Raw genomic sequence first — 15,571 nt, forward strand, 5'->3', positions numbered from 1 at the left:
AAATCCACACCTACAGCAACGCCTGAAAAGATTGCACGAGATCAGTGTTTTACTAGTGCGATATCAGCAATTATCGATTTTCAGAAATAACTGCATTGCTCAACAAATAAATCGCTGCCATCTTCCTCGTGCGCCTTGCTCGTGGGCTCCCGAAAGGGACGAGTGCATCAGTGCTGCGCTATACTAACTCCACTATATATCAAACTACGTTGCATGAAATGGAAAGTGCTTTAACGAATGATGGCTTTTTCCTCATTTTAGGCGAGAATCACAGAGTGTGGGAGATATTATAGTGCAACTAGACGTGTTCGACGAACAGCGAGAATGCGACGAAGCCCAAAGCCTGCAAGGTCCCAATGGGATCAACCTCAACTCACATCTTGATGTCTTCTATGCAATACTCAGACAGGTATGTATGTAAATAAATACGAATTCGCACTTTTTGTTATGCCACGTGGAAATGTTTGTTTGCACATAATGCTTGGAGATGATTAATTAGCAGAAGCGTTCCTGTATCCTAGAGCGGCCAATGAAAAATTTTAGTGCCATTCCCTGGGTAATGAGTTCGATACCATGAAGCATAGGCGTGGCGTTTAGAAGGACATGTGTGTACTTAAGCAGAATCCTTCCATCGGCGAAGAGAAGAGAATCTCCACTCTGACCTATTTTGTGCTGCCTCTCTCCGCGTTAAACTAGGCCGACGTAAATAGAGTTACGCGAAGTGTTGAGCTTGTGGGCTAAGATAAAATTTATCTTTGCTGTTTACGATTCAATTTATTTTGTTGAAGGGATGTTATCCTTTACACGCATTAAATTGTCTTGTACATTAGAGCCAATATTCCATTGATACAAGTTTGAATAGCCGCCGACCTTGCTTTTGAAGTTCCATATAGTTTTTTATTTCAACTCTCCTGGATTTATATGCAGAAATACTTAATTCTAAACTTAGTATTAAGTTTGTTGTCATTGATTTTCGCGACTCAGCTCTTGGGGCCTTTTAGTCACACATAGTAGGTATCTACCATACCCAAAAGTAGATTTTTATGGAATGAAGGAAATCCTTGGAAGACACTATTACGCCACGTTACAGCAGTCTGTGAGATTCGCACACAGTAAAACCACCTCACTTTTTCACGCATATCCCCGCGGGCCAAATTCAAGTATTTCTTCGCATGAGAACGTTCTGGTCTACACCAGCACGTTCATACATCCGACCCGCTTTCCGGGTTGGATCCATTTCCTGAAGTTTTTTTTATATCATGGATATCCTCCACGAGATTATGCTTTGAAAGTCCATGAATCTCTTGAGTCTAGCAACGCAGACAGAGATCCCGATTTTTTTTTCCAGGTCCTTGTATTCTAGCTATCCAAGATGATCTCATCGTTAAGATATCTTGGCTTCACCAATAGTTTGGTCTCCTGCTATGGTACAAACATCGTCACGAAATTGTAACGTCACATGTCTCAGTTACGCGCAAACAAAGCGACTCACCTTTTCCATCGCTATCTCATTCGAGCCGAGACCTTCTTCTAGAACCACCAGGAATGCTTACTCTTACGCTAACTATCCAAGTTTTTACCTCCAATGCACCTTTGGATATCACTTCCACCATTACCGATGTCGAGAAAGATGGCCAGACCATACCTCCCCCCAACGAAGTAGTGAGGAGTGTTAGGTAGACCGTTGAGCCTAGCCCCCTACGTGAAAAGATGGAAAACATCCAAAATCGGCAAATATGGTGTCTAGCTTGACAGAAGACCAAGTAGTATTTGGTCCTTGATATTCACCACTCCAATTCCCTCCTCCAAAATCTACGTGTTGAAATCGCTGGAAGTTATCTGAGGGCTATGATGCCCAGCATCCAAAACCAAAGTGTCTAGTATCTCCTCATATTGTACTATTGTGGAACTAGGAGAAGCGTTGCAGTGTCCGGTTTGCGACAGTAGATTTTAAACTGCCTCGTGGATTTGTACCAATCCCATTTAACCGTGACACTCCCTCCTATATGTCATACACCTACCATCACCTAAAACGTACCGGTCGTCCACATCCTCTTGCTATGCACGAAACGCAACTTGCATTCATTTATTGCCTCCTATCATATTTTTAAACTTTAACCTCCCTTTGCTCATCCAGCATCGATTCCACCTTGTCGCGAAAATTATCAGCTAAAATTTCGCTGGAGTTATTTAATTCAAACATCGGATCACCTATATATGTTTGCCTTATGTATCTCGCACTATCTCCCAAGTCTGTCAATTACAGATCTATTTTAACCTTTCGAAGAATATCGGCATAGGACATACTTAGTTTCCTGGAAATAATTATTTCCAGACATGCTTTTTAAGGTTTTGTTCAAACACAAAACCTTATTAAAATCGGTTTATTGTCTGTCTGTCTGTCCGTCACACGCAATTTTCTCGGAGACGGTTGTAGTGATTGGCACCAAACTTGATAGAAAGATGGAAACTGTGAACGCACACGCATAGTGAGTTACATCCTTTTACGTTGAATTTAAGGGGGGGGGGGGGGGGGGTCCCCATACATGCAAAAGGGGGGTGTAATTTTTTTTCATCAAATATAGTCATGTGGGGTATCAAATTAAAGGTCTCGGTTAGTACTTTTCCAAGCCGGTCTTAGTTCTGATATTTGTTGAAAAGGTGGGGAGTGCGGGGGTTGAAAGTGATCATTTTTTAACGAACCCATTCTCAGAAACTGCTCAACCGTAAAAACCGAAAAAAAACAGGAGGCTGCCACTATATGGCACCTAGGCTCCGAAATACCCTCCGTACCGATACCTATTCAAATAAAGTTAATAATAGTACATTACTATAATTTTTAGTAATTGACAGGAAAACCCACCTTAAGTTCACCCTAGAATCATAAAATTTTGCAGCGATGTAGGCTACAGTATAGAGCATGATCCTACCAAATTTAGTGAAAAACGCACTATTACTAATAAAGTTATACTAGGTCCAAACTGTCGCTTCTCTGCAAATTCAAGACTATAAATGTCAATATCACTTGAAAGTGGAAATTTTCACATAATATATGCATATTTTACGTGCTACATGCTAATGGGACAAATGTACATTCAAATCTCTTTATAAAAGAAAAACACAAAGCCTAGCTTCCTGTTTCTCGACTTGTTTATGTATCAAAAACAGGGTGGAAACCTCTCAGGAGGAGAGGAAAGAGATCCCAAGAAGAAGCCGAAACCTGCTGCCTGAACAGTACCAAAAGCGACAAAATTGGCACCTTACCGAAGTGTCATCGATCTGCCACCAAACAAAGGAGTGCACGAAAAAGATAGAGTAAAAAAGTACACTAGCGGTTCCAGAGAACGAGAAAGGAAATTCTGTGTCTTAAGGGGGTCATCCCGTGTGAAGGCTGTTTTTTTTTTCCTTTTTTTGAAAAATTATATTGCAGGACTGAATAAAGATAGAAACGTGATTTTTCTACTTTTATTTATTGATGTCTCTAGTATATGTGATAAATTTTTCAGCTTAATATCGTAGCTAGTTTTTGGAATACGTGTCAGTTTATGCACCCATCTCCAAAAAAAGGTGTTTTTCTGCCGCCACGCTGGAGGGCTCTGTGTTCATCTGAGAAAAAAAAATAAACGGCATTTTAATGTGGACAACATTCCACGGTGCACAAACTAGAATAATTAGAAAATATTAAAACGTAAATTTTTGGGGCTTTTGAACTTAATTTTTTGGATTTTGGTGTTTTTTTCATAAAAAAATGAATAAAAAAAAACGACCCGTCCGATTGCAATTATCCTAGTTTGCAGACCCTCGAAATATGTATGTAAAGAAGTCGTGAAAATTTCAAAGAATTTGGTTGAATATATTTTGAGCTATGGTGGCAGCCGATTTTCAAGATGCAGTTTCGAGAAAAACGCATTTGAAAATTTAAATGTGATTATCAACAGTAAAATTTTAACTCACTATCAATTTGCTATACCTGGTCCATAGAGAGCACCCTCAGTTTCTTCAAAAAAGTCTTGTAAGGCCGATTGTTGCTCTCTGGTTTCCATTCTGGCTCTTTTAGCGAGGTTAGTCGATCGTCGTTCGGGCGGCCAAATTCGCGCTTCATTACGGCGGTCGACATAAACCTGACATATGTGTCATTCCATTGTCACTAGGATTTTGAGAATGCCATTGAATCCTTCATGGAAAATAATTACAGCCAGAAAAGTAGGTACTTCTACGACCTTGGCCCCAGAATGAAGGTGTTTAGGAGCGAAAGTCCAGATCAATGCATTTGACGACTCATTGTTATTCTGGGTCTCTGCTCCTAAACATCTGTTCAAGAGATCATTTCGTGACAAATCTTCGTAAATTGTCTTCATCTTCAGTCAAAGGTGCCTTCTTGTGGTGGAAACTATCCAGTTCTCATTTAGCTTCCGTCATTTGCACCAACTATCCTCGCCTGCTGGACAATTTTGATGCTGAGGATTTTCGTCTGTAGAACATTTATAGAAGAAAGTTGCCCAAATTTCTTGCTTCATTCCTTCCATCGAATTTGCGTGTCGACGAATAGCTAGCCCAAAAAATGTAGTGAGGTCGTTAATAACCTTATCAGTAAGTTTTCCAGCCCCTTTTCCACCAATGCCTTTGTGATTTTTCTTCGCATTTCTAAGCCGCGTTCCCATTCTTTTCTCAACATGTCCTACGCATTCCTTTTTTACTACCACGTATATTTTATTATTTGCAGAAATACCGGAGAAAATTGCAGCAAAATCCAATATACAATATACAAAACTTGTCGCAATTGGAACATCCATGTTCATGCTTGCTAAAAGTTTCTTTGCTGATGTTGATGCGGAGTCCTTTTTCTTCTCTGATAAGTATCGATTCCCATGAAATACTCGTTTTTTAGTGCGAGCATGACGTTGAACGTTAAAGCGATCTGCCTTCGTACGATCCATTTAAAAAAATAACTAAACACACAAACAGGACAATACTTACAACAAAATATAACTGAGTATAGCTTGAAAGCCTTTCAGTGCTCACTCTAGACTGGATTATCCTTTTTATTCCAAACAGCAAATAAGTTTAGACAATTGATTGGTTTTCCATCTTTTTATATTTATACCTGTGTTCGAATTTATAAGGCTCAGGTAAAAAACTAACAAATAAAAAAAGATTCGATGCTCTTTCTCATCGAGTACTCTAACCGCGGCTGCAAACTCCTTACCTGTTTGACACTGTAATTTCTGAACGATTCGGAATATCGGAAAATCCCTTTGCCCACATATTCTCCACTATATATAGATACAATTTATGAAAAAAAGTCGATTTCTCCAACCCGACACACGGGATGACCCCCTTAAGTGCGAATGTCGGCAATCCAAGCGAAATTTAAAACGAAGAAGAAAGCAAAGGTGCAAATTCGCCCAGATCCAATTGTTATCTCCAGTATGAGGAATCTAGCTTAGAAGATGCACATTATCCAGTAGAGGAACCAATGACTGGTGAAATTGTGAATTGCCCAGCTTTCAATCAGCCTGGCACCAAGCTAGAAAAACAGTTCAGAGGGCAATAGGTAGATTTCCGGTGCAAAGGGAGCATGCATATAAGAAAATCCGTAGAAACTTTAAGCTGGATATCCAACGGAGCAAGAGAGAATGTTTTAGGTAGCTCTGCTCGGAGGCAACTCAAAACCCAGAGTTCCTCACAGATCATGTGCCTTACTCTCTTATTGATAATTATCCAGGGGTTGTTCCTTCAGCAAGAAAGAAGCACTGACGCCTTTCAGAGATCTCTGAATGGGACGGCAATTCGTCCATTAGTCACAGACGAGCTGTGGGAGATCACCAGCAGAATAAGTGACAACAAAGCTCTGGCCTAGATAGAGTACCCAATAGGGCACTTACTCGCGACGTTAAATCTAGGCTGGACATGTTAGTTACGTTATTCGTAGATGTTCGACAAAATATTCCCTGCATGTGACAGACCTCCAAATGAGCCATCCTCCTAAAGATTCATATATCTTCAAGACGTTATGAGGCAAATGGTTCTGGACTATAGGAACACTATGAAAAAATGGTTCCGGTATGTCACCGATGTATGTTGTATTCGTGGGTATCTCCTAAGAGACCGTACTGAGCCATTGCCGTGGAACCGTAAGGTTTGGCCGACACGATGAGTAATCACGTAAAACCACCAGGACTTAACTGTCCTTTTTGTTGCTCGAAGTTATTCCATGACAGCAATGCAGATTTCAGTTCTATATAAATTATAATTTTATCTAGGATAGATTCAAAGAAACGAGGGAACCGTAGTATGTGCCATTGTATTGTGTCCTTATCTGACTATTCAGACAATCTGTTACCTGCAATGCTGGCAGGCTTTAATGAATTTAAAGACGTCTTCAAAAACACAAAGCGTACATGTTCCTTGTTGATGCTCTTATGTTTTTAAATGCGCCCTTCAGCATCCGCTATGAAACATACACGTACTGAATGTTAAGCTCAGAGCAGGCGTTACATGTTTTCATCTATTGGGCAGTTGCTGTTTATCTAGAGGATCCACCTCTTTCCCACATCTATTTCACGGACTTCAATTAGGAATAATGGTTACAAATCGTGGGTCAACAAAAGACAAGACGAGAAAACGAAGAAGACTCCACTAATTGAAGCGACGAAAAGCAAGGCATTTGTGGAAGTTCTCAGAGAGGTCAAGCCTGAAGACGGTGGGGCAGAGGTGTTTCTCATACGGAACACGGAGGGTAGCGGGGTCATTGTTGAATTACTACTAACAAGAGCGGATATTACGAGGCGGTCAAAGAGCTACTAGGGAAAGAATACTATGGTTTCTGGCCTAGAGTATAGGTGCCCTCTTAAAGTCTGAGATTTTGACTGTCTCACGGAAAAGGCCGAAATGGAGATGGCCATCAATTGTAAATATCCAAGCGCTGTGACGAAATTTGTCAAGCAACACGCGAAAAAAACTTCTTAACACCAGAAAGTCAAAATTGGATGAGTAGTATGTAGAGTACGAATGCGACTAGTTGCGGAGGTAAAAGCTGGTCTAGTACTAATCAGTGAAGAGTACCGGAACAAGGACCCAGCTTCATGGCATCTCGACCTATCAGGTACCGCTGCTATCTAGGTTTGGGCCTGCTCCCGACTTCGGGTTCTTGTCCAAAGTCAAGAGTTTGTCTGGAGTCGATGTTTAGAGATACCGTATTTTAATGTTTATCTGACACTGAATGACACGATGCCGAACTTACAACGCAGACTTGATGCCTTGAAGGGCACCGTTTTGGACACGGAGGAGCTCATCCTAGTAGGGGGTGACTTCCATGCGAGGACGCTTGAATGGGGCATGAAATGAATCCTGGAAATGGCAGTAAAACCGGGCTGGTAGTTTTAAAGAGTGGATACACATTAACGTTCTGACGCCCAGGCTACGAAGGTACCATCCCTGATGTAACCCATGAGTCGAAATCTTTGGTACCGAAGGTGAGATTCCATAAGTACAGGCAAGCCAATAGTGAGATCCTTACATTTTGATAGGAACATTTAAAGTTTACAGAAGATTCAGCGTTATTTAATGGTCTGTTTTGAAATTCGACCACAAATTGTTTCCTTGATCAAATTCATCAAACACCTTACCATAGATCAATATAATATAAATAAAGTAATAATAGAAAATGTTTTTTTAACTTATTGACTTCTTTCTTTCCTTCTTAAATTTTCAGGTAGCTGACACTCCCCAAGAGATTCCGTTTTTAAATATACTTCAGCATCTCTTACGAATTGACCCAAAGGAAACAATAAGTGATATTATATGGGACACTGCAGAGAAGCTCGTACATCGAGCTACACTTCTCGAGAACAATGAAGATTCCGTCCGCCTTCTGAGGGCGCCTAGCATTCAGAAGTTTACATGTCCGAATTGCCGAACGGATGCAACAAGTCCCAGCCGTAAACAATCGGTAGTGCCGCAAACCCCAAACAGTCTCCATTTCCCACCCAATTCATCTCTTAGCAGTGTAACAAGTCCTACAAACACGGCTGCTCCACCACTGCCACCGCCGCCGCCTCCGGCCGCTCCACCACCCCCTCCACCACCACTAGCGATGCCGGGAAATCACATCCCCTGCGCGCCACCTGCACCACCGCCACCAGCTCCACCTAACCTATTCTCAGCTGCATGTAAACGTTTTGAAGTATCAAATCGTCCACAAACACCAGAACCAAATATGAATGAGTCCGTCAGATTGTTACCTCAGCAGGAAACCCCTGCACCGAAAGCGAAGATGAAGACCATTAACTGGAATAAAATTCCACCCCAGAAAGTTTTAGGCAACCGAAACATTTGGGCAATTGTAGCAGATTCCCATCAAGATAGTCCAATGGCGGATTTAGATTGGAGTGAAATGGAAGGGCTTTTTTGCCTTCAAACAAGTACAAGCACACAAGGTTCACCGAAGTTGGGCCGGGAAGGTGGTAGCGACACTCTGGATAGGAAAGTGAAAAAGGAGAGTTCCGAAGTAATATCAATAACGGTTTGCCGAATTGACGATAAATAAAAATAAAATATTATTTCAGATAACACTGTTGGATGGAAAGCGAAGTCTCAACGTCAACATCTTCCTGAAACAATTTAGATCGTGAGTATCTTTCCCTCCTTATTGACCTTGATCGAATGCTAATGACCCTTACATACCAACATATAGTAGATCACACATTCTTTCCAATAAAAAAATTATAAAACGCGAAATTTTCTATTTACAGTTCAAACGAGGATATCATCCAGCTCATTAGGGACGGCGAACATGATGACATTGGGGCTGAAAAATTACGCGGCCTCCTTAAAATTTTACCGGAGGTGGACGAACTCGATATGCTGCGATCATTTGATGGAGACAAAAACAGATTGGGGAATGCGGAAAAATTCCTTCTTCAATTGCTTCAAGTTCCAAAGTAACATTACCTCCGCCTACCGGGAGTTAAAAAATAATTGATTTACTTTTTTCTGCAGTTACAAGCTAAGAATAGAAAGTATGCTTCTTAAAGAAGAGTTTGCAGCCAACATTAGCTACCTAGAGCCGTGTATAAGCTCTATGCTGTTTGCAGGGGAAGGTACGTCGTAGAAACTCTCTCAAAAAGGAAGCAGCTATTAATTTTTGTAAATTCTGCAGATCTTATGAACAACAAACCTCTCCAAGAAGTTCTCTATATGGTTGTGGTTGCTGGAAACTTCTTGAATGCGGGTGGTTACGCGGGAAATGCAGCTGGCGTCAAGTTGTCTTCTTTGCAAAAGCTCACTGATATCCGAGCTAACAAGCCGGGAATGAATTTGATCCATTTTGTGGCCTTACAAGCCGAAAAGCGAAATCCAGAGTTATTAACGTTCCCGTCCCAACTGAATACATTGGAAAACGCGTCGAAGTAAGATGACGGTCTATCTAGAATTTCGTGGCATTATATTTTCAATTATTCTACTTTGCAGGACAACATCTGAACAGATAAACAATGAAATTAATGCGTTGGACGCAAGGATTAAGAAAATTAAGAAACAAATTGATCTTGCTACCACAGAGGATGATATCAAAGAACAAATGACGGAATTTCTACAGGTAAGCCAATTTCGTCTTTTGCATGGTAGAGGTCAACTAGTATTGCTAACTAATGAGAGATATATACTCGTATATGTTTCCCTCTTACAACTACCAACTACCAATAGTTCCTTTAGCAATCTCAAAACTCAAAAACGTTATTAATACGAACTCAATTGTCCATTCAGATGGCGGAGCGTGAAGTTTCTATCCTACAACGCGGAATGAAGGATGTCGATCTGATGCGAACGAAATTAGCGGAATTCTTTTGTGAAGATCCTGGCTCGTTTAAGCTGGAGGAGTGCTTCAAAATCTTCCAGAACTTCTGTGAACGGTTCAAGCAAGCTGTCAAGGAAAACGAGCGGAGACGTGTGCTAGAAGAACAAGCTACTTTGCGTAGAAAACAACGCGAAGAACAAATGGCTCGCAGGATGAAACAAAGTATGTTTTGCGACCAACCCTTTTGCTATATAAAAATGTAATTCCATTATCTCTCATTGTCAAATATATTTCTTTCAGTGAGTCAATGCGGGACACCGGTTTCCGATTCGGAAACAAGCCTTATGCTCGATCCTACCAATTTCGATGTGAGAGGTAGTCCAGCACTATCGAGAAGGAGGATGGGGTCTTTTAATAGTAATGGCGACTTGGTTATGAATAATGAAGGGCCATCGCCAGACATTACACCAAACGGTAGTTTACGACGGCGGAGAAGCCGTATTCTGGCAGAAGATGATGAAGGCGGTTTAATGGAATTTTTAAGAAGTTCCGGTCATGATAACGGTAGCCGAGAAAGAAAGGCTTCTTCATATGGAAGTTTGGGTAAGAATTTTTTTATTTTTTTTTCTCGATAGCATAATTCAAAAGAAAATGGGATGGCCGAAAAGATTGACAGGCAATCTCGGGTCTTAGGTTCGAATCCCGCCATGAATGCTTGTGTTTGGCTTTGTACTTGTCTCGCTGTCGTAGCCTTATCACAGACACAGTATTAGATGTGATTATAATAAACACCTTTAAATGTGATAAAAATAACAATAAGAAGAAATGGCTGTGTATGGAAAATGAGACAATGAGGTGTTTATATTTGAGGCTTGTACAACTGTATAACTTGGCTGGCGTGAAAACTACTTGCTTCCAGTTAATCTAGAAGATTTGACTTAAAATTGCATATTTCCATAGATCGTTCTTGGGCGCGAAGAGCTAGATCTGGTAGTGCTGGAAGGAAACGTCCTGATTTACTAAGCGTAGATTTCGGAGAGGATCGCGAACGGCCCAGCTCACCATCGCCCTTAGCTGAAGTGAAACCAATTGTGCCAGAAGAACCAAAGCCTAGGTAAAGCTCGTTAGCATTGATTTTGTCTGAAATAACTCAATTCGTTTTTAGGATATCTCGTGAATGGCGCCAAAAGATTGAATCTTGGTTACAAGCTAACGAAAGCGACGAGAAACAAAATGAGGAATATAAGAGGAGAAGGCGTTTGGCAACAAATAAGCGATCGCTTGAAAACGATTCAGGTAGGTTATTTTATTATATCACATTTTAGAATCATTTAGAGTCGCTAACGAAAGCTCAGATGGTTCAGGTTCTCGAAAGGCCTTTGCAGATTCTCTTCCCCTGGAGGTTTCCCTACCATCGTAGTACAAGAAAAGAGCCAGTAATTCTCCACATTAATAATAATAATCGTTGGCGCAGCAATCCATTTTGGATCAGGGCCTTGAAGTGTTTTAGAGCACTTCATTCAAGACCGTAACGGTACACTACAGTACAATCTAGGAGGTAATGTGGTCAGCATTGCGCTTACCCGTGATTATTACCCTGATTTGACTCAGTCAATTCACAGCTGAGTTGACTGGCATCCGATATCCACTCACGATAACAAATCCCTCTACCACCAGTGAGTTTTGAACCGCGACCTTCCGCTACAACCGCACTTGAGCCATCCGGTCCCGAACCCCTCGAGCCATTCTCCACATCACCCTTGGTCATTACAGGCATTCTGTATTGACTATTGCAAACACGTGGGTGTAGTTTTAACGTTAATAATGCCAAGATAGCAATTTTTCTATCGACTCTCTTGTAGCCCACTTCCTCTTAACAGGTTGAATACCGACCACGAACTAATCGCTCACGCCAATTGCGCAAAACTTTGGCTTGGAAAAAGCGACTTTGTGCGAAGGTGTTCTATCTACAAATAGCATTCAATGTATTAATGTTGTACTGCCACTTTTATTTTGCGTCTACAATGATCAGCTACATACTGTTGCAAAGCGGTTATTATATTCCTGGGTCTCTGTCAGTCGACAAGCAATGCCTATTCAATTGAATAATTTGTCTTTTGCTCACATTTCGCAACTCTTTACTTTGCTACCAATTTCTTTTTAAGTACGCCGAAATGGGGGATAAGAATTACATTCGGTTCTGTGATGCTTCATTGATGATGATGAATCATTGTTTGTCCATCAGGTTTTGCCTCCATTCCGTTCCATTTATTATTGAAGGGCAGTGTCAACGCCATGTTTCTGGCTGCAAATACTTTCACTGTCGACGTCTTATTAGGGCGTAGCACCCCATTTGTCACGACATTGGATTGCATAGGTTTACGAGCCTTCAGAAAGGAGTTCATCTACCTTTCGACTTGGATTGTCGACACTTATTCTACCATAAATTCTCTGTCTGCCTGTGAACACTTTTAGAAACCAACGAGTTTCCGAAATTAAATAATTTGTTTGGAAGACGAATCCTGTTCCGTAAAAATACTCGTTAGGCAACATTGCCTAATTCTTTCGTCTCAATTTGCGGAAACCAAAGTCTAACGTTATTCACACTGTTTGACTTAGTAGTCTATCATTAATTTCTGTTGTGGTCGATCATCTGGAAAAGTGCCGCTCTTTGGACGCAATACTAGCAATCACTGAAGATTGTTGAAGACATCAATTTGCGAAATGATAGATACTTCGTTCAATGGCACAGTTAATGCCGTCGAAATAAGATAAAAGAATTCTACTTTCCATTGCTTTTACCTTCAACTAGCAGGTGCCCATTGTTCAAGGGTATGGTACGAACCACGAAATCCATCAACTGCATATATTTTTTCGTACGTTACCCACAATTCATTAACCAGACGTTCTAACATTTTTCGGGATCACTTTGCACGATTAATTTTTTCTTTCTACACGGAGTTGGAAAAATATTACAAAAATACGTCCTGGGGGGCGGGTGGGATTCGCATCCACTAAATACCAACCCTGATCTCTGCAGCCCTGACTCAGTGAAATTATTATTTAGGTATTACTTTACGATCACCACAGATCAGATGCCCATCAAATGCACCATCTTTTCATCGACTTCAAGGCCGCCCATGATAGCATAGCCAGGATAAAACTGTACACGGCCATGTGAGAATTCGGTACCCCAACGAAACTGATAAGATTGACTTGGTGTAATTGATCGCCTCCATATTTAACCAATTCGGCTGTAATTCCATTGGCTCCTGGCGACTTATGATTTTCAAGCCGATGAATTGCACGGACTGTTTCTTCTATACTTGGTGGTGGCAGTATTTGTCCGTCGTCTTCAGTTGGCGGGATCTCTAACTCGCCGATGTTCTGGTTGTTCAGTAATTCATCAAAGTACTCAACCCATCGCTCTAATATGCCCATTCTGTCGGAAATCCAATTGCCCTCTTTGTCTCGGCAGGATGAGCATCGAGGTGTGTAAGGCTTCATCCTGCTGACTTGTTGGTAAAACTTCCGCGCCTGGTGCGGTTGCTCCATGTACTTTTCGAGTTCACAGACCTATTGGTTCTCCAAGGCTTCCTTTTTCCATCTGTGAAATCGCTTCTCCGCTCGACGGAGTTCGTGGTAAGTCTCAGCGCGTGCCCGCGTTATTTAAGAATGCAGCATTACTCGGTATGCAACATTCTTCCGTTCCGTTGCTAGCTTACATTCATCGTCAAACCAGCCGTTCCGACTCTTTTTGAGGCTGGGTCCAAGTATATTTGTGGCCGTATTGTTGATAACGTTCTTCAGGTGATTGTGAAGATCATTTGGTGATGCTTCATCTCCAGAATCTCTGTTGACTGCGGTTATTGTGGCATCCATTTCCCTCTTATAGGTGTTGCGGAGGGCTGTGTTGTGGATGGCTTCCGTGTTAACTCTCACCTGATTGTCAGAGGGGATTCTGTGTGGTGTCGTTATTCGAGCTTGGAGCACCATGCCAGCGAGATAGTGATCCCAGTCTATATTGGCCCCCCCATATGTTCTCACATTCATCAAGGCTGAGAGGTGTTGTTTCCACGCAAACCAGATACTTCCAACCACCATTTCGTGTGACACTGCTAATTGTATAATTCGCAGTCCCTTATTATTTGTATTTTGATGTAAGCTATGGGAGCCAACGTATCGCCTGAATACGGGCTCCGTCTCTACTTGGCTGTTAAAATCCCCAAGTATGATTTTGATATCATATCTGGGACAGGCTTCGAGGGTCCGTTCTACTGCCTCGTAGAAGGTGTCCTTCTCCGACACTGCAGTCTTCTCTGTAGGGGCGTGAACGTTAATGAGGCTTATATTTTTAAATTTGCCTCGCAAGCGCAGAGTGCATAGCCATATAACAGCAGTTTTCATTTTTTGGCTATCTGAGAAACCTACTCCGAGCACATGGATTACTGGATGGCCACTATAATATATCTCTTCTCCAGGAAACCGGTCCCTGTCTAATCGTCTCCTGCAACGCTGTTACATCAGCCCTATATTGGGACAGGGTATCGGCTAGCTGATTGGCAGCCCCATTTCAGTACAGGGAGCGCACGTTGCATGAGAAAATGCGCAAATCGTTATTCGGTTATCGTTGCCAGGTTCGTCGTTGCGTTATCAGTCCAGTCCGAGGCTCCTGTTGTGGCTTCGTAACAAGTTGTTTTCCGTGTAGGATTGTCAGCCTTACCCAACCTCCAACCCAACCTGGAGGACCAGTAGGTACAATTTGTCCCGCTTTTAGGCGCGGGAGACTCACCTTCATCCTTCTCCGTCTGCAGTTTTTCGTTAAGAAAGAGCTCGCACCACGTTGAGGTAGAGATAGGGTTTGGTAGTAGAGCTATTGGTGTTGGTTCAGCAGGCGTTTCCCAGGTTTTACGCTCCATCGTGGGTACCAATCCACGTTTCGCCCTGGGACCTATACTACCCTTTGACCACCAGCTTGTATTGGTATAACTTTTTAACAAAGCTGTGAAGATCTCCTCAATATACTGTCCGTCCCGATCTAGTATAAAAAAAAGATTTCGATCGACTCTTCCAGTTCATCGGAAGCTCTTTCATTTTAGGAGGTGACTTTAACGCAAAAAAACTAAAATGGATGAAAACATAGTATCCGATCACACGCCTGTTTCAGTGGCCAGCATCATGCCATTGCAACAGTGAGGAGAAAAAGCTATCCTCCCAAACTCACTAATAACACAAACCCCAAGTGGGCAGTATTCAAAAAGTACATCCAAGAAAAAATTTGCATAAATGACCAAATCAACACTGCTTATCAACTCAAGGAGGAGATAGATCTGTCAACGATGAAGATACAAGAGGCTTCTTGGAAAAGCACTCCTGCTTATCATGGACTGAATAAAAAATATACTATACGCCCAACGGAAAGGAAAAAAAAACCCTAAACTTTCTGACAAACCAGCTAAATGACTTAATTAATAAATATAACAATCGGGAAACCGGAAGCTAGACGCTTCAGGTATGAAAGGTTTTGTGTATTTCTTTTATAAAGAGATTTGAGTGTGCATTTGTCTCATTAGCATGTAGCACGTAAAATATGCATATATTATGTGAAAATAGCCACTTTCAAGTGATATAACTAGTATAACTTTGTTAGTAATAGTGCGACTTTCACCAAATTTGGCAGGATCATGCTATACTGTAGCCTACATCGCTGCAAAATTTTATGATTCTAGGGTGAACTTAAGGGGGGTTTCCCTGTCAATTACTAAAAATTATAGT

The 15,571-nt window shown here is 41.5% G+C and overlaps 1 protein-coding gene across 1 annotated transcript in view; it reads left to right on the forward strand.

The window, feature by feature from the left end:
- Positions 1–15,571, forward strand: part of LOC119650333 (formin-J) — a 218,778-nt gene that overhangs the window by 196,392 nt on the left and 6,815 nt on the right. Inside the window, 10 exon segments of the mRNA XM_038052988.1 lie at positions 262–409; positions 7,715–8,509; positions 8,568–8,629; positions 8,754–8,942; positions 9,001–9,101; positions 9,161–9,410; positions 9,472–9,598; positions 9,766–10,018; positions 10,097–10,399; positions 10,757–11,092. Coding sequence (XP_037908916.1) covers positions 262–409; positions 7,715–8,509; positions 8,568–8,629; positions 8,754–8,942; positions 9,001–9,101; positions 9,161–9,410; positions 9,472–9,598; positions 9,766–10,018; positions 10,097–10,399; positions 10,757–11,092 — 2,564 coding nt within the window.

This window comes from Hermetia illucens, chromosome 2, assembly GCF_905115235.1.
Source record: "Hermetia illucens chromosome 2, iHerIll2.2.curated.20191125, whole genome shotgun sequence".
Classification (NCBI taxonomy): domain Eukaryota; kingdom Metazoa; phylum Arthropoda; class Insecta; order Diptera; family Stratiomyidae; genus Hermetia; species Hermetia illucens.